The following is a 19060-nucleotide window of genomic DNA, read 5'->3' as shown; positions in this document are numbered from 1 at the left end:
AATAAAAAAGGAAACAGGATGACAATCAGCCATATATATGTACATTATTTAGAAAGTATAAGAATGCTGTTGCCATATTGAATTGCAGCATGAGTCAGATATTGACACAGTACAAAAACCTATAACACAATATTTTCTTGGTATTTTCTACATAAGTAAAGGGCCTGAAACCAGTTTGTCCCTTACATTGAACTTTAGTCTTCTATGAATTCCTTCTCGTGAACGGAAACTGGGCATCATTAGTTTGTCCTTCAGTTAATTTACATGCACACAGGCTGCGTCCTCTCTGTTCTCACAGCGGCTCAGACTCTGAGTCTCCTCGGCGCAGGACGACGTCTCCTCGCCCTCACAAACTTTTGCTTCACACATACGGTGTTAAAAACAGTGATGTGTCGATGGTGATGCAGGTACATGGAATGGCGGCCCTTCCCCCACCTTCGTCATCTCCTACACTCCGTGCAGTCATCAGTCTGCGTGTCCTGCAGCTCACCTGCCTTACAGTTGATAAAATAAGTTTGGGAGGGGGGGGGGTTGCAGAAGAAGAAGCCGTGGATGAAGAAGTGTGTGCACATGTCAAAGAGGGTGGATGTGAGAGGAGACGGAGGTGTGAGCACCGACACGGCCTTTGATGTTTAACTGGTATTTAGAGGTTAATGAGGCTGTTAGGAAGAGGTGAAGGAAACGCCTGTGAGTTCACACAGACACACACACACACACACACACACACACACGCGGGAAATGTGTCTGCAGCTCCTGAGAGTCCTGAAGTGCAAGAATGCATCAGGGTGATTATTTAGATTTCTGTTCAGAAGTGGAAGAAGAAGTCTCTCATGCAAACTCCACTGACGTAAGAAAAAATTATCGAAGCGAAGTGTTTAAAGTATCAGCAGTACTCTCAGCTTCATGCAGTAAAAGTACTGTCTGTGCAGTAAAAGGTCTCCTGTGACTGATCTCTGATTCTGTGAGACGTTATCAGATTGTTAATACTGGAGCATCAGTGTTAAAGCAGCATTTTACTGTTGGAGCTGCTGCAGGTGGAGCTGCTTTTGACTACATCACATACAGTTAGCTAGTTTAGTCCAGAGGGGCCCAACCTGGGTGTCTGGCCCCTCCAAAGTGTCACCAGATACATCTGACAGTCGAAACAACATGCTGATGCACAAAATCTCAAATCTTTTCCAAAATACTAAAAATATTCGCCCGTTGGTGCCTGAAGTTGTTATTTACATGAGTTCATTTAAGGGTTTTTTTGAGAAAACAGGAAATGACTTCTGAAAACTGAGCAGGAATGTTTGTGAAGCGCAGAAAACATCGTACAGGACCAACATGCTGCCCTGTGCCAGAAAACCAGTCTCAAAATACTTAAATAATGAATAGTAGACAGACACCAATCAGCAGCAACACAATGTCCAATTAACCAAAATAAATAAATGATAAGCATCTGTTTCTATTAATAAAAAGTCAAAGCAAAGGTCTCTTGACTTGTTTTTGGAGAAAAAACTTTTCTGTTGTTGTACAGAAAACAAAGAGAGAATCATCCACCCCCACTGATCTGAGGAAGCTGCAGATCTGATCTAATAAAACCCAAACTTCTGGCTCGGCTCCGGCTCTGTTTGGTTTTTATTATTTGGGTGAACTGGCCCTTTAAATTGCTGACCTGTCTTCTGCGTTCGTTGTTAATCTGGTTTCGTCTTTTCTGCCAACACACCAGACTCAGTGTGAAAAAGAGCTGCTTTTATCTTGAAGAAACGTGCACGTGTGAGCACAGCGCAGTGAAGCAGATAGTAATGCTGACTGTGCGTGGTGTGTGTGTGTGTGTGAGTGAGGGTCATTCATCCTCCTCGGCCCCACTCCCAGGCTGCTGCTGTCTGTGGGGTAACGGTCTCCTGCTGGGTCCGTCTTTGATTGGCTCCATTCTGACCCTTTCATCTCTAATGGGCCTGTTTGCTGCTCTGTTATGGACACAAACACACCTCGACCCCCCGCCCCCTGCCCCCCACCCTGACAGGAGACCAGAGAGACCACATGTCCTAACCCGGTGCGGCTCAGATCTCTACATGTATGAGCTGATATCTGCTTTGGTCTCACTGTCTGTCTGTATCAGCTTCTTAAAGATAAACCGTCTGAGTCGTCCATCCCTCGACACCGTCTGACTTCCTGTCTGTGGCTCTCAGCTCGAAGCCCATTGGTTCCTCATGAAGATGTAGATCTTTAAAAACGCCAATTATATATAAATATGTAGCTCCATTTTTTTGCTTCTCACTTCTGTGTTTAAAACAATTCTGAAAATAGATTCACAGACAACTAAACTCACAATTTATCAGCTAAACTTAAATGATTGAGAGGAAAAGCAAGAAAAGCAAAATTACAAACACACCGAAAGAAGTGGAATTTAATAATTTCATTTGAACTAAAAAAAAAAGACATCACCCTCCTTGAGCCTGCAAACAGTGTTAAAAAAGAATGAATGAAACCCGTCTTATAACCTATAACAGAGGTGCAGTTTAGCATGAAGGAGCTAAAGATCAGCCTGAAACGAGTCTGTTTCTGATGCTGAAAAGATTCCGCTATGCAGATGAAGGTGCTGATGACGCCCAATAATCATTGATCTCCATTGCCGGCAGTCTCCAGCAGTTGCCCGCCCCGTCTGTAACACGGTCAGTTAAGGCCTCTTCCCCTGTCCCATTGATCCCTATCAGCCTCATCAAAGGCTCCCGGGGCTTTGATGGGGCCAGCGGGACTGGTCCCGGTGGACGAGCAGGCGCTGCGACTCCCCTCATCAAACGGGGGACAGGAGGACGTAGGGATGGAGGGCAGGGAGGCGTTCCTTCAGATTGTGAAATTTAAATTTCTCCCAGAATCTAAGGGCCGGGGGCCGCGCTGTGACGCAGCTCACCTGAGGGTTCCCAAGCTTTTACGGCAGGTAATAGCGAATATCCCAGCGACCCTCGAATGTAATGTCTCACTTACAGCAGCTAACAGCACCGCCGTCCTTTCAGCAGGAATAAACACGATACTACCAGCAGCTATTCAGAGGAGTCTTTACTGAAATACATAGATTTTCAGTTATTGAGTTGAGATCATCTTATTGCTGCATCATAACAGTTTTTTCTTTAGAATTATTTAATTTCATGTAAATTGATTGCATTTTAATTTTTTGTAGGTTTTTGGGTTCAGTTCTATTATATTCCTTCACCTCAGCTAAAACATGTTGATTCATCTCCGTGTTTGGAGGAATTTATACCAATAAAACTTGTTTTGCCAGGAACTGATTTCACTTTAACAACAAAGAAACAGCAGCACTGTGCGGTGAAATGTCTCCTGTGACTGATTAATTATGATATTTTATTACTGAAGCATCAATGTTAGAGCAGCATTTCACTGTTGGAGCTGCTCCAGCTACTTTCAACTACTTTATATTTTATTTTAGTCCAGTGGGGCCCAACCTCGGGGTCGGGGTTTAGTGGAGCTGCCAACAACCAACAACAACCAGACTCTGTTTTTGTGCTCATTTTCAATCTGCACATAAAAATCTGTCTAAAAACTCACAAATATATTTAAAAAAAAAGTTCTCGGCTCGGATCGACAAAGATATTTTTCAGTGATGATGACATGCGTGAATGTGACCTAAACGTGACAGAAGAGCTGAAAACATCAGATGTGTACCTCCAAGTACCTCAAACTTTTACCTTAGTACGAGTACACAAAGAGCAAGAGAAACAACAGGCAGGTGCTTCGTTCTGTTTAAGGTTCAAAGGGGTCCTGATCACCTCTCCGTCACCTCTGTCACCTCCCTCACTGCCCCTCACTCTGTCTGTGTGCTGGATAAATGGGTGGCTGAGTATCAGTGTCGGCCTGCTCCACCCTGTCATGTCCCATCCTGGTCTGTGACAGACAGACGGTCAGAGAGAGAGACAGACAGACAGACAGGCAGACAGGCAGGCAGGCAGGCAGGCAGGCAAACGGCAAACACACAGACAGACAGACAGACAGACAGACAGACAGACAGGCAGGCAGGCAGGCAGTGAGCCACATAATGAGCCCAAAGTGACACCTTCACACTGTTTGCTTAATCCAAAGCTCCACATTATTACAAATCCTTCAAATCATCAGCAAATATCTGAAATATCTGAAACATCAAATGTTTTTACAGCAAAAATCACTTCAATGATTAATTTTCAGTCAGCTGAATAATTGATTAATCGACTAATCATTGCAACTGTTGGGAGTTTGATTTAGAGCAAAAACATCATATTTTATGAACTTGTCATAGGTTTTGTGTGTGGATAGAGCAATGAAGAAGTAGACTGTAACACAAAAAGAGAAAACTCAAGTACGGTACAAGTACCTCACATTTGTACTTGAGGAAAGTAGTGGAGTACTTAGTTATATTCCAGCGCTGAAAGTAGCTTCTGCTCTGATTCTTTATTGTGGAGAGTTTACAGAGTCTGTCTCATGTTGGCTGCTCCTCCTCTCCTCTCGTCCTCTCCCCTTCTCTCTCCTGTCCTCCTCTTCTCTCCTCTCCTCTCCTCTCTCTCTCCTCTCCTCTCCTCTCCTCTCCTCTCCTCTCCTCTCCTCTCTCTCTCTCTCTCTCTCTCCCCTCCTCTCCTCTCCTGTCCTCTCCTCCCCTCTCCCTCTCTCCCTCTCCCCTCCTCTATCTCCTCTCCTCTCCTCTCCTCTCCTCTCCTCTCCTCTTCGCAGACATCGCGGCTGATCACGCGCGCCCTCATTATCTTATCAATAGGAGCGTTTCGTGATTGATCCGATTAATCCTTGTGTTTGACCCACACGCTCCATTTACACACAACACAGCGCCTGTCTGCCTCCCGCTCCTCTTCCTCAGCAGCCTCGGGTCCGGTGGAGGAGGTGCTGCTGGTGGACGTAATGAGCCACTTCACAGGTGGGCTGATCCTCTTCAGGTCGTTATCAGTCGCTTTAACTCGATCCTTAAATCCCCAGTTTAGCATTGAAAGCGACGCAACAGTTAAAGATGATTGAAGGCGCCACAGACTCGGTTTGAGGTACTACAGAAGTACTTTTACTCTGTACTGTTCTCAAGTACACGTTTCAGTTACTGTGCGTAGTTTACTTGATTTTATGCTGCTTCTTGTGAAGATATTTTCTTTTAACTTGTTTTTAAACACCATCATCTCCCTCACAGAGCACATGAAGAAATAACCTACGAATTTATTTATAGGTAAATGAATGTGAATCCCTCCTCCAGCCGTAATTCATAGAGTCAGTTTGAAATATTCACTGTTAAAAGCAGAATTACTGCGATTCTGTCGCACCATCACAGCCCAAAACCCCAAATTAATTTACACTGAACACAAAACTGAGAAAAGCAGCAAATCCTCCATTTCTGATGCAAAAAAGTTTTCTGTAAATTATCTGAACCTTCAATGGAAATGTCGTCTAATGAACATTCTGTGGTTTATTTTCTGTCTTTGTTTCACCTTTTATTCAGTCTTTACTCTAATTTTGTCAATTTAACTGAATATAAAGCTGCCAGGAACCCAAAATACAAGAAAAATGACACAGACGCCTAAAAAATGTCCAAATCTTCAGTGATAATTACTGAAAATATCTTTATGAAAGAGATCAGTGTTGTAAAAACACTTTGTTTCACGATTTAAATACAGCAGCTCAGCTATATTTCATGTGCACACACTTCTCCCAACTCTTTTTTGTGCTTATGATTATGAATTATTCAATATTTTAAAAGTCATGTTTGAGACACTGTGTGCTCCACATGATGTATAATAAAGTTATTCAATATGTAAAACGTGCTTTTCATTCACTGCAGTTATTTTACTTGTAACAGATTATTTTAAAGTTGTGCTAATGGTACTTTTACTTCAGAAGAGGATCTGAGTACTTCTTCCACCATTGTTTCTATGAGTTTTAGTAATAAAGTACTTGAAGTGTGTTTTTTTTTTGTGTTCATTATTGTCTTAATGAATTTTTCTTTCTTTAGCTTCTGTAAACGTCTGTTTCTCGTTAAAATGACTCCGGAACATCGTTTATTTCTTGTGATTATTGATCTGAAAATCACAGAAGGATCATTTCACTTAAATCCTGATTAATTAAGACAAAGGAAACAAACCTATGAGCTGATCCCTGTTAAGCCTCTTGTCACCATCACATCATGCGGACAGTTTGCCTTTAATCTGGGGATCATCCTGCGATTAACTGCTGCCATTATATTAAACCACTCACAGCTCGTTATGTTGGTTATTAATCTAAAGGCTCCTTTTCAAATGAAGCCACAGTTTGGTTAATGGGAGAGAAAATGTAAGGTTTGCAGTAATTGTAGCCTAAATTACTGAACATGACGAGTGTTTAAGATCAGTCGACATTTGACTGTTTGGAAAAAGAGACGATTCTTCTCTAATCAGTTGATCAAAATGCTCTTTATGCTTTTCCAAAGCTTAAAGTCCTTGAATGAATCGATTAATCGTCCTTAAAACACCAGAAAACTGAGAGAAATGGCTTCTTACAATTTCTCAGAATGAAAAATGACAAAAATCTATTTAATCTGCCATCAAAGAAACCAAAGAAAAGTTATGACAGAAGAGTTCAAGTTGTAAAAATATTCTTTTACTATTTGTACACACAAATACAGGAGAAAAATATAAAAATAAAACTACAATAACTTCTTATTTACACGTAAAGTGATTTTTCCCCAACTGGTTTTTGTACCTTCTGATTATGAATTATTCAGATGAGCTGTGTGAAAGCTTCACGTCAGCACTTTCAACAGGTTTTCTCACCCTGTCTGTACATGACATATAAGTAAGTTATATTATTAGAAATAAACATGCTCAGTGTATTCACAGCGGACTGGATGGACTCCACATTCGTAGTTCTGAGTCTCCTGAATTGAAGACTGATTTTTTTTTTTAATTTTAGAAGTTCAACAACAACAAAAACAAGAATATAAAAGTAAAATAAATGTGAGTTTCTGCATTTATATTAATTTATGTCATAAAGAAAACAATAAGTTAGGATTGAATTGGTTATTAAATGCCAAAAAGAGACATTATAATAAACTAACCCACCTTCATCTAGTTTCCTTGATCATCATGATAAATATGATAAAAAATGTTTCCAGCTCAACAGTGAACCTTTAAACTAAATAAAACTGTTTTCTTTCTGTCTTTATGCCAGAGCTCTGTCCTCTAACAGCTAAATGTCTTTTCACAGTGCAGGAGGGTTTTCAGCCCAGAGTAGTGTCTTATGGTGGTCTCTCAGCTGGATGTTGGACAGAGGACACAGTTTGGTGGCCTCTCAGGGACTGAAACTGTCCCCGTGGACACAGAAACAGAGGACACTCACAGATCGATCAGTCACAGCACAGACGTGGTTGAAGAGGAGATGCAGACACTTTGGACTGACGTATGTCTATTATCTTTTTTTGGAGGCAGGAAGGAGGGAGGTGGGGGTGGAGGTGGAGGTGGTGGTGGTGGTGATGGGGATGGGGGGAGGTGTGTCCTTCCCAGACTCACTGGAGCCTTGTTGTAACAGCCTCATTGAGACTGAATGAGACGTCTTAATTACTCCAGTTGTGAAAACTAAAGGAGGGGAGGTGGGCGGGGGGGAGGATGTGTGCTTTGATCTCTGGGCTCAGGCAGCTTGAAATGAGGAGGGAAGCCCCTATAAATACTGAGTGGCTGTGGTGAGGGGGGCGGTCAAGACTCTCCCAGGACCAGGACAGACCAGCAACCTCCTGAAAGCCTCCCTGCTCTCTGGACAGAACACTGAATCCAGGTTTTACTGCTTCAAACTAAAGGAATTACTCCCCCAGGACGAAACTCCAGCACTCTGCAGCCATGAGGGGACATTTTTCCATCGAGTGGATGGCCCAGAGCAGCCAGCCAGCGAGGACAGACGCCGTCTCTGCCTCCGGACCCACCACCTGTGGGACGCATTCAGAGAGTCTGCCGGGTTTCTACTGCCGGCAAAAGTCTGAGAACGAACCAGAACTGCAAGAGACCAGGAGCCCAGGACTCGAAGCTTTCAGCCTGAACACTCTGCAGCACCAAACCACTCACAGCAATCAAGGTAAGATCAGTCCACCAGTGGAAATAAAGTACTTTTACTCCAGTACTTGTACTTTACTTTGTACATATCCCTTCATGCTTCTAACAAACACCTAGTATACAGTTCATAACTCACTGAAATGTAGCTGTTAGCAACTAAAAGGACATTTTAGTGCTTATTACTAATGTTTTTCTTATTCTAACTTCTCCTATTAACACAATCTGTATTATTAACTGTTAATTAATACAAGACTAAAGACTTTTATATGAATCATGAATATAATGGTTATATACTGCTTATTACTGCTAGACAGGGATTAAATAATGTATTTTATAAGGTTCTGGTAAAAATGTGTGTATTTTTTCTTCTTTCATCTATAGTTTCTTCGTTAGAGCTCAGAAAATCTGCTGTTAGAAATTAAACCACCAAACGGTTTTACAGGAACGGCTGAAAATATTTAGTCGATTGACAGAAAACGATTTAATTTTTCTTAATAATGTCGATCTTTGGACCAAACAAACACTGTGAAGGCGTCACTTTGGCCTCATCGTCACCACATTTCTCACTATTTTCACAATGTTTCCAAACCAAACGATCGATCGATTAATGGAGGAAATAATCAGCAGATTGATCCAGAATGAAAAAAATCATTAGTTACAGTCTGATACAAAATAGTGGAAAATGAAGCTCAACCAGCTCCAACAGTAAAAACCTGCTCTGACATGAACGACTGAGTCACAGTAATCTGATGAGATCAGACAGAACAGTGGAACAGCCACAGGGACATTTTACTGCACTCTATACTTTTACTTTAATACTTACTTAGTACATTTTCCTCATTATACTTACATACTTGTACTGAAGTAACATCTCCAATGCAGGACCTTTACTTGTAGCAGAGTATTTTATCAGTGGTTTGAGGATCTGAACGTCTTCATTTATCAACAACTTCTACTGTTGTTCCTCTTGCAGCGGCTGAAGCAGGCTTCAGCAGCGGGACAGAGGAGGAGACCTCCGGGTACGAGAGTGAAGGGGGTCCCTCCGTCTCCCCCTCGGCCCCTGCTGACTGCACCTCCACCTCCCCGGCGTCCCCTCCGTCAGGGAGGAGACCCCGTACGGCCTTCACACCGGAGCAGATCAGCAACATGGAGAAGGCCTTCAAGAGGAACGCTTACCTGGGAACACGAGACAAGGCCGAGCTGTGCAAGAAGCTCAACCTGTCTGACAAACAGGTGACCATCCTCGATCTGTTATCAGTTTAATCAATCTGTTAGCAATGAAATCAAGCTTTAGTTTTAATTTTCTTAAAATTTAACACATGAAGGATATTTCATGAGCTGATTCCAGCGTTTTTAGACTCTGCATCTACATCAGGCTGCTTTTAAGACAAAATGATGATTAAATAAAACCATCAAATTAAATACAATCAATAGAATACATGAAATCTGGAACATTTATTTGTTATTTTAGAAATTCAATTTTTTTTTTATTCTAATCTAAGAATGGATTTAAAATATAGATATTGGGGGGACTTCATTTATATATTTTGTTATGGTTATTTTATTTTTTATTACTTTATTTCTGATTTTATCTTAGATGGTTTCTAAAAAATGTGTTTCTGTTTTTTATTTCTAGATTTATAAATTTCATTGTATTAAAATATATGTATATTCTTTGTTAGTTATTGATTTAATTTATTTCCCAGTGGTATAATCTGACCTCAGTATTTTTTTTTAAACCCAGCCTTGATGCTCATTAACATTAATAATATTCTGCACAGAGAACTTTGACTCATGAGTCTTCTTCTTTCCTCGGTTCAGATCAGAAACTGGTTCCAGAACAGGCGGATGAAGTTGAAGCGGTCGGTGCAGGACGCCCTGGCTCAAGCCTGTCAGGCGAACGTCGCCTCTCAGCTGATGCATTACCCCGAGCTGCAGGCCTACAGGCCGGGGCCGTACCCGAGGTACCACTCCTCAGCAGCAGCAGCAGCAGCAGCAGCAGCAGAGGGCCCGGCCCCCGCCTCCTACATCCATCCACACAGCCTGCAGTACAGCTCGCCTCTGCCCAGCGTCTCCACCCTGCCACTGGACTCTTTCTACCAGTACAGCAGCCTTCCAGCGGTCATGCTCCCCTCTGCCACCACCCAGCTCATGAGCTCCTACCCAACATACCCTCAGTATTACTGACAGCGACCTTCAGCCGCTGCCTGACAAGCCCGTGCAGCTACTTTAATCTTTACTGTGAATATTTTGTCAGACAAAATGAGATCGTATTGATTTTATTTTTCGAACATAAAAATGTTCTCATCTTATCCTAATAGGATCGATGCTAACAGAAGGATGGTTTATAAGAAACTTGGCACAGGAAGTCCTGTGGTGTTGTGCAATAGTGTGATTTGTGTGTGTGTGTCTGCTTATAAGTGATGTACAGTTTGGATATATTTAAGTTAGAATCTATGAAGTGTTTTATTAGATTTTGTTTTTTGTGTCTCTCTGAAATCAGATCACCAAAATAAAATCCTTATTAAAACTTTACAGGTTACCTGATGTGTTTTCATTCATATTAATCTGAAGGTTGCTTCAGTTAATCAAGTACTTCTGCTTGATCTCGTGCATTTCCATTTTATCAGCTTTTTCTTCCACTCCCACTACATTTATTAAATACTACACTCTGAATGAGTGTAGTATTTAATATAAACAGTTTAAGTTTAGTATAAACAGTATCAGCTACGTAATGCATTTTGAAAATACAGACTAAATGTATGTAGTATATAAAAAGAGAAATTAGGACGAGCTCCACCTGACAAACTACAAATACTGCTTACATGTTTCTGCATCACGATTAATTATCCAGTTATATATATATATATATATATATATATATATTCAACTTTTTGCCATTTTTCTGTGTGATAACTACTTTTACTTTTGATATTTATGAATGTTTGTTGTCATTATTACTTAACTTAAACTTAGGAGGAGTAATTGTATTTTAGATAGTGATACTGCTATTTTTACTTAAATAAAGGATCGTGAAAGATCTAAATACTTCTACCACAGCTGGACTACTGTGCATCCTTCCAACACCTCGAGGCCACAGCAAGTCAGACCTGCAGGAGAAGCAAGAAGAGCATTACTGATTTGTGCTTTGTTGAATTTCCTCCTCTGACCAAAAGAAAACCATTACTGACAAACACATATACACACACACACACACACACACACACACATACACACACAAACATTGTCCTTATTTGAGGTTAAATTAACATTTGCATTCACAACTTTATTGTCCTTAAAAGTGATGACCTGATGTTTTTGTGCAGCCTCTTTTCTTCAATGGTGGAATGTAACTAAGTACATTTACTCAAGTACTGTAGGACAAAATTGGCAGCACTTGTACTTCACTTGAATATTTCTATTCTCTGCTACTTCATACTTCTCCTCTACTACGTCTCAGAAGCAAATATTGAACTTTTTACTCCACTACATTTGTCTGACAGCTGTAGTCACTCGTTACTTTTCAGATTCCTTCCTGTCCAGTGAAAAGCTCGCATCTCCAGATGCGTTAATGTTGAGCTAAACGGTAGGATGAAGTTTTCCTTTATTTCTTGAGAAAATTCTCCTCCTTCTTCAGCCAAACAAACTGTTTAAAAAGCCTCTCGGATCAGCTGGAAAATGCACCTGAAAGCTGAAAACAGGCTGTTTTTCTCAGCTTATGGTTTTCATGTTGCACAATTACTGAGAAATCAGTGCGTTTTTCCATAGCTGCCACTGAGGACACTGAGGTCATGTTCTTGGTAATATTTCAGGGAATTTAGTGGGTTTAATGACATGAGCAGGGGTTTACATGCAGATTGATTCTACCTTAGGAAATAATTTTCAGACTAAATGAGATAATAAAAATTCAGTTAAATTAATTTAATATCTACAAGGCAGTGTGGAGAAGAACAGGAGCTACACTACTATTAATGGAGATAACATTCATAAAAAGTATAAGTGTGGAGTTGAAATAATAAATAAAATGTGACATTTAGTGTTTTTTTTAATGCTCAGAAATTTGAATAGAGTCTGGTTGCAGTGCATACAGGCTCATTGAACAACACAACACAGGGAATATGAAGTGAAATAAACAGCTGCAGAAGGAAACTCTGCTGCATATTTCTGATGTGGCTTCATCTCTAAACTCACAGGTGCTGCTGACACATCCTGCTGGGAGGAGCCAGGAGAGGAAACCTGAAAACTTACCTGAATGGCAAATGAAACTATGCTGCCATCTGTGGACAGAGAGAGGTAATGTAAAAATAATGTAACAACTGTACATGTGAAGCTGCTGGTGGGCTAAACACTCATACCTGAAGCTGCCTGAAGATGGAAGTATCCAGGTGTAAAAATATTCTAATACAAGATAAAATCATGCATTCATAATGAGTAGAAGTACTAGCAGTATCAGCAACAAAATGTACTTAAAGTATTTCTTCATGCAGAATGGCTCCTTTCAGAGATGTTTATCATCATTATATGTTACAAAGTTGGATTGTTATTATAGTGTAAGGAGCATTTTATAACAATGCATCATATTTTACAACCTGATTGTATGTTTTGTTTGTAAAATCTTAACTGTAAGGTCAATTTAATGGAGGAAAAAGTAGAATATTTCCCTCTGACATGTAGTGAAGTAGAAGAATAAAGAAGAACAAATGAGAAACTTTGAGTAAAGTGTAATTTGAGAGCTGAGTGATCATGTTTTACTACTGATGACCAGTAGGCTAATTCAATAATTAGCTAAACAGATTAATATATGTAGTAATATGTGTGTTTTGTGGCAGGTCAGGGTCGTCATTCTGAGACCACCCATTATGATGCTGTACTCTGATGACCTTAAAAAGAGATTAAAAAGCTTTTCAGTCAAAGTGCAGATGCAATTTTTTTTTTTAAAGCAAATCAGGATTCCAACCAATTATATTTAAATTAAGTTTCTGAGTGTCTAAATAACTTAAGGTAAGAAATAAAACCTTCTTCTCTGTACAAATAAAAAGTTCTTAAAGTGCTTGAACATTCAGAAGCAATTAAACGCATCCTTGCTCAGTTTAATAAGCCTCAGCAAGAGTGCTCAGGGTTCACAGCCTTTTATTGACCCTTAACAGCTGCTGTTCAGTAAAAAGTCACATTTGTTGCTTTATTACTGAATATTATAACTGTACAGTCATGGTACGGCTAATATATTTTCTAGTATTTACTTGAACATTAAACAAAAGTCCATGCAGGACAATTTATCTGTCACCAAATCATGGAGACAACATGCGGCAGTAACCTGCAGTGAGAAGTAACTAAGTATGTTTACTCAAGTACAGTACTTAAGCACAGTTTTCAGGTATTTTACTTTAGTGCTTCCATTTAATACTACTTTATAGCGACAGCAAGAGTTACTGGTTACTTTTCAAAATACGATTTTACACACAAAACATGTAATTACCTTTTAAAATGTGATGCATTATTATATTATATTGTAGATTCAACTACCCAAGTAGCACAGATTATCTCCATCCCAACCAAATCCACCTGTAAGATGTATTTACACATATAGGCTATGCATGGGTGTTAATTAACCAATAATATAATTTAACATATATTAATAGGAACTCACAGGAACCCATTTTCTGCACAGAGAGTACTTTCACTCTTACTTTCATACTGGAGTATTTTACACTGTTTTATTGCTACGTTTACTTAAGTCAAAGATCATCCTCCACCGCCGGCAGTAACAGTAATATTGTCTAAATTTGGCCAAAGTAATCTATTAGATGTTGATCACAAAACAATTTTGCACATAAAAAGACGCGACCTAGAAATCTTCCCAGATTCCTCCCCATATTAACTGTGTGGAGAAAAATAAGGTATGTCGACACATTTTACCAGCTGAAGCCAAAAAAAAAAAACTAAAAATACAATTTTCAACATATTATGTCATAAAAACAAGGAGATTTCACAACCGGTGAGAGAAACAAGAAGTACGCAAACGGAACCCCAGGCCGAGCCAATGGCTGATGAGAGCTCTCACATGTGGGTGCACCGGGCAAAATCAGCCGACCAATGGGAAAGCCGTAACCGTGTGAACTCGTGGAAGTGGCAGACGGGCGGACCAATCACAACACTCCCTGAACTGCGGCCGCGATGAGCGTGGAGGGGCCGCGCGCTTGCTGAGTGCACGCAGAAAGCAGCTACGCAGGAGAGAGGGGCAGAAGCCGAATGGTGGAGCTGAAGATGGCGGATGGAGACAGCGGGAGTGAGCGAGGTGGTAGTAGCGGGGGAGGAGGTGGAGGCGGCTTCCAGCACTTCCAGAGGGACCAGGAGACTCAGGAGCTGGCGTCCAAGCGCCTTGACATCCAGAACAAACGCTTCTACCTGGACGTCAAGCAGAACAGCAAGGGCAGGTTCATCAAAATCGCCGAGGTAGGGGCCGGGGGCTCGAAAAGTCGCTTGACCCTCTCCCTGTCAGTGGCGGCGGAGTTCCGGGACTACCTCGGGGATTTCATCGAGCACTACGCCCAGCTGGGGCCTAGCAGTCCGGAGCAGATAGCCCAGGCCAGCGTGGGTGAGGACGGCGGCCCCAGGCGAGCTCTCAAGAGCGAGTTTCTCGTCCGGGAAAACCGCAAGTACTACCTGGACTTGAAGGAGAACCAGCGGGGGAGGTTCCTGCGGATCCGGCAGACCGTAAACCGGGGACCTGGTTTTGGAGTTGGGGGCCCCGTGGGCGGCATGCTGGCTGGCCAGACCATAGCCCTTCCGGCCCAGGGGCTAATAGAGTTTAGAGACGCCCTCGCTAAGCTCATTGATGACTACGGGGGAGACGACGAGGAGCTGGCCGGGGGCATGGCCGCCGGGGGCTACAGCGAGCTTCCCGAGGGCACCTCCATCATGGTGGACTCCAAACGGTTCTTTTTCGACGTCGGCTCCAACAAATACGGAGTGTTCCTGCGCGTGAGCGAGGTGAAGCCCAGCTACAGGAACTCTATCACCATCCCGTTCAAAGCCTGGAGCAAGTTCGGAGGCGCGTTCAGCAGATACGCCGAGGAGATGAAGGAGATCCAGGAGAGGCAGCGGGATAAGATGTACGAGAGGAGAGACGAGTCCGAGGGGGATGACGTGGATGACGACTGAGAACATCCAGCGGAACAGCTGTTAGTCCAGTTACACGACAGATCTGCAATATAGGGTATTTTGAAAAAATAAAAAAAAGACAGATAAAGTGCATGACAAATCGTGCTGTAATAGCCTACTAAAGTATTGTGGCGTAAAAAAAAAAGTACATGTGCAGGGAATTATTGGTGTATTATCCTAAAGTTTGTAGGGTTGAGGGTTGGAGTGGTTGTGTGAATCTCTGAAAGTGGGGAAAAAAAAGTGGACTAAATGTGTAAATGAGATGAAACTCATTGGCTGAAAAAAGAGTGAGTTATGCTTTATTGTAAAAAAAAAAAGAAGAAGAAGAAAGAAAGAGAACATACTCAAACCAGCAGATTGGTTTTTATAACAGAGATGAAGCCGATGAATGCTTTCCTATTTGCAACATAGTTTATATTTAAAGAATGAGGAGTCGGCCTGTTTAAGATGTTTTCCTCGCTCTCGTTAAGGAGAGAACGAGCATCCATTGTTTTCCTGTTCCAGTCCAGGTCTCTCCTCGGTGGGCAGTTTGTGGGGTTTTTGCAAGTCAGTCGAATGAACCTGAGAGGAATGTATAGAAAGCTGCGTTCACACTGCGGATGGTCAGATATGTCAGCAGATGGAGAGCTGTCAAACAACACGGCGGCGGCAGCAGCAGCAGCAGCAGGCAGTTAAACGACAAGATTACCCAAAATGTTAGGGGAAGTTACTGAGAGGATTATCTTTAAGCCTGAACAACTCGGGCCTTGTGGCCTAAACTAAAGCTCTGACTCCAGCAGTCAGTCACACTGTGGATCAGCTGGGTTTTATGTTATACATACGATCTCTGCAATATTTTCAAAGCATCATTCGCATTGTTTTCAGTCAGATTCAGGAAGAGGACAAGCAGAGCGTTTCCTCACACCAGAGCATCAGCTGGTGTTTGATGGCAGATTGGGACCCACCTGGGAAAAACATACAGGTACAGACGGGACTTTTAATGATGCTCATTTGCTCCCACGTGCCACTACAAGGGTCCAAATATGCGGCGGTTGGACGGGGGCGCTGCATCAGATGCAGAGAAGCCTTCACGCTCTGCTGGACTGCAGAGCGGCGTCACTTTTCCCATCAGCCTCTCTGTCGTGGCCAGAGCTGGACAGACGCATGTCTTCGCCAGCCGCAGGCCGCTTTCTGACATGACTTACAACATGGTCCAGCACGTGAAGACCCTGGACAGAAACACACTGATGGATGTTTCCTTTTCGTTTTGTTTTCAAAAGAGAACTATATTGAGATGAGATTCTACTTATAGGAAAAATATTACCGAACAAACCAGCAAAAGATATTTTGAAATACTTATAAAGCAAAATGTATTCTGTAAAGGAATTTCAAAACTAAAAATAAACAAAGGTTAATTTCTTAAAACAAAGTTGTGACTCAAACCTCCAGATTATTTTTCATTTGTTTTTCCTAGAGTGAAAGTATAACACTTCCTTAATTAAAACAACTTTAAATGCAATAACCATGTTGTGACTGTATATTTTTAAATCCCTGTTTTCATAAAGATGATCTATTTGTTCTGCAACACGTTTATTTTCGTTATTTTAGTCGTAAATCTTTAAAATGTCGGAAAATAGAGAAAAATGTTTGCCTCAGGCTTTTAAGGTCAAAGCTGATGTCTTTGAGTTGCTTTTTTTTTTCTCCTCCAGGAGTCTGAAACCCAAAGAGATTCAGTCACAGTGACATAAAACACAAAAGCTGCAAATTCACACACGTGTGAAGCTGGAACCGGAGAATTCCTGCAGTTTGCTCGATAAAATGAAATGATTAATCAATCGTTGACGCCGTCAGCTCGTTTTTTCCACGTCTTCTGTTGTCTTTTTGCTGATCTCAGCGTGTCTTTGTCTTGTATTTTCCTGAAGTTGCGTGAGACCCACAGAGAAATCCTCGCTGGGAAATCCAGCAGAATCAAATCCAGACCAGGATTATTGTCCTTTCACTGCAGAGGTCAGCGTGAGGATTTGAAAAGCTGTCACATGAAGCTCCAACCGCACATTCAGCTGGTCGGAGGCTGCAGCTAAAGATCGTTTTCATCGCGTTTGCTCCCTGACAGAAAGAAGGGAGAAGGTCTGATGCAAACTGTTCAAAACCCCACAGATGATCAGTTACAATCATAGAAGAAGAAATATTCACATTTGAGACGATGGATTCAGAGATGTGAATGACTTAATGATCAAGATTTTAGCTAATTTACATTTTGTCAGTCGACAATTGGTGTTGTTTGTCATCTGGTTTGGTGAATTCTAAACATAATCTGGATTCGGTTTTTTTTTTGCTCTTAATGTGTTAAAGTTCAACATGTTTACTGTCGGTCGACTGAGGACGTCGTCTTTTGTGCTTTAAGGAAACAAAACTAAAACTTTAAAATCAGTTGGAGCTGAAACAAAGAGGCGATCGATGGGAAATCAAACTTTTTTTTACAACAAAGTACTTCAAGTATCAAAGTAAAAGTACTCATCGTGCTGTTTGGCCTCTGTCAGTGTTACATTATTACTGCGTCACTGACGTTAACTTTAATGCAGCTGATTTTAACTGGTGTATCAATGTTTTTTTAAACTGATCATGTTTTGTAAGAATCTTTATTTAAAAAGAAACTACGAACAAAAGTCTTAACTGACTTCTATATTTTGATATTCACTTAATGCTTTCAGTTGTTTTTTCAGACGAAAACTAACTTTTTCTGGTTCTTGCGGCTTCTCAGATGTGAAGATTTGCTGCTTTTCTTTGTCATGTTCAACATTAGATGAAATATCTAAAAAGTATCTGTTGGTCAGACAAATCAAGCTGGCTTTCAAGTCCTCACCGACACGCTTTATAGTAGAAATATTTTAAAAAATAGGTCCCTTTTCAAGCAAAAATGTCAAAATTCTCTGATTTCAGCTTCTCAGATGTGAGGATTTGCTGCTCCTCTTTGCCACAAATGATGCTAAACTGAGCATCTTTGGGTTTTGGACCAATGATCATCTCAAACAAGGAGTTTCTAGACACCATGTTGGGCTCTGAGAAACTGTAACAGGCACTTTTACTATTTTACAAGAATTTTTTACCCATACATCTGGAAAATAATCAGCATGCTAATGGTTAGTTTCAGCCCTGATAGGAAATCAGTATGAAGTAGTTGTTCCATAGTATATGAGGGGCATGTGTTTTACAGTTGCTCTCTTCACACACACACACAGCAGCTGTCTCTGAAGCTAATGAAGACTGTCTGCAGGAAGCGGCTCCACACAACAAGAGCTTGTTCTTGAATCCAAAGCAAATGAAAAGTATGTGCTGCTTCGTCGCGGTCGCTCCACAGTATATAACCACCTCACCCCTCGGCACACTCATGACGTGAAGATACCGTGTGGAAACATACTGCCGAGCTTGTTTCCTGACTGGTGTGAGGGGCAGGAAGGGGGTCGAAGAAGAAGAAGAAGAGACCTCGGGGTAATCTGACTCTCATCTCCTCTTGTTGCTCCTTCTTCTTCTTCTTCTTCCTCTCCGGCCGCTCTTTCTCCTCAGCTCCCCCACTCAGTGTAAATGTGGCAGCTGTCGAGCACCCGTGTGTCCGCTGTCAGGGTGTGCTGACAGGGCATGCTGGCTATTTTAATGTGGGAGGCCTCCACAGACTTGGCATTCCTGGTCAAGGAGTCAGCTGCGCCATTAGGACCTCATTGCCAGGGGGACGCAGCCGTACAACAGTCTGCTTGTGCTGCGATGTGCTCACATGTGGCACGCTCACGATCCTCCTGCAGAAAGTGGCTGCTGTGTGCAGGCAGGTCCCACAGAGAGGCGTTCTGTTCATTCAGGAAGCCTTGCGTCTGTTCAGTCGTTAC

General features: G+C 41.6%; 2 protein-coding genes across 2 annotated transcripts; both read left to right on the top strand.

Moving 5' to 3' along the window:
* Window positions 1–7832: 7832 nt before the first annotated feature.
* ved (ventrally expressed dharma/bozozok antagonist) lies at window positions 7833–10229 on the top strand. Its single transcript, XM_041960716.1, has 3 exons — window positions 7833–8064; window positions 9016–9275; window positions 9864–10229. The coding sequence occupies exons 1-3, from the start codon at window positions 7833–7835 to the stop codon at window positions 10227–10229; spliced, it is 858 nt and encodes a 285-aa protein (XP_041816650.1).
* A 4010-nt stretch (window positions 10230–14239) lies between these two features.
* On the top strand, window positions 14240–15592 carry purbb (purine-rich element binding protein Bb). Its single transcript, XM_041959971.1, has one exon. The coding sequence runs from the start codon at window positions 14292–14294 to the stop codon at window positions 15201–15203; it is 912 nt and encodes a 303-aa protein (XP_041815905.1). The 5' UTR covers window positions 14240–14291; the 3' UTR covers window positions 15204–15592.
* The last annotated feature ends 3468 nt before the right edge of the window (window positions 15593–19060 follow it).

The sequence above is a fragment of the Chelmon rostratus genome, chromosome 19 (genome assembly GCF_017976325.1).
Source record: "Chelmon rostratus isolate fCheRos1 chromosome 19, fCheRos1.pri, whole genome shotgun sequence".
Lineage (NCBI taxonomy): Eukaryota > Metazoa > Chordata > Actinopteri > Chaetodontiformes > Chaetodontidae > Chelmon > Chelmon rostratus.
The sequence above is the reverse complement of the archived record's forward strand: the minus strand, read 5'-3'. Positions and strand labels throughout refer to the sequence as shown.

Excerpts from the sequence above, each read along its gene's own strand:
- ved (XM_041960716.1), top strand. The coding sequence starts at position 7,833 with ATGAGGGGACATTTTTCCATCGAGTGGATGGCCCAGAGCAGCCAGCCA. Across the intron at positions 8,065-9,015 it reads AACCACTCACAGCAATCAAG|CGGCTGAAGCAGGCTTCAGC; the intron begins GTAAGATCAGTC and ends TTCCTCTTGCAG. Across the intron at positions 9,276-9,863 it reads TCAACCTGTCTGACAAACAG|ATCAGAAACTGGTTCCAGAA; the intron begins GTGACCATCCTC and ends TCCTCGGTTCAG.
- purbb (XM_041959971.1), top strand. The coding sequence starts at position 14,292 with ATGGTGGAGCTGAAGATGGCGGATGGAGACAGCGGGAGTGAGCGAGGT.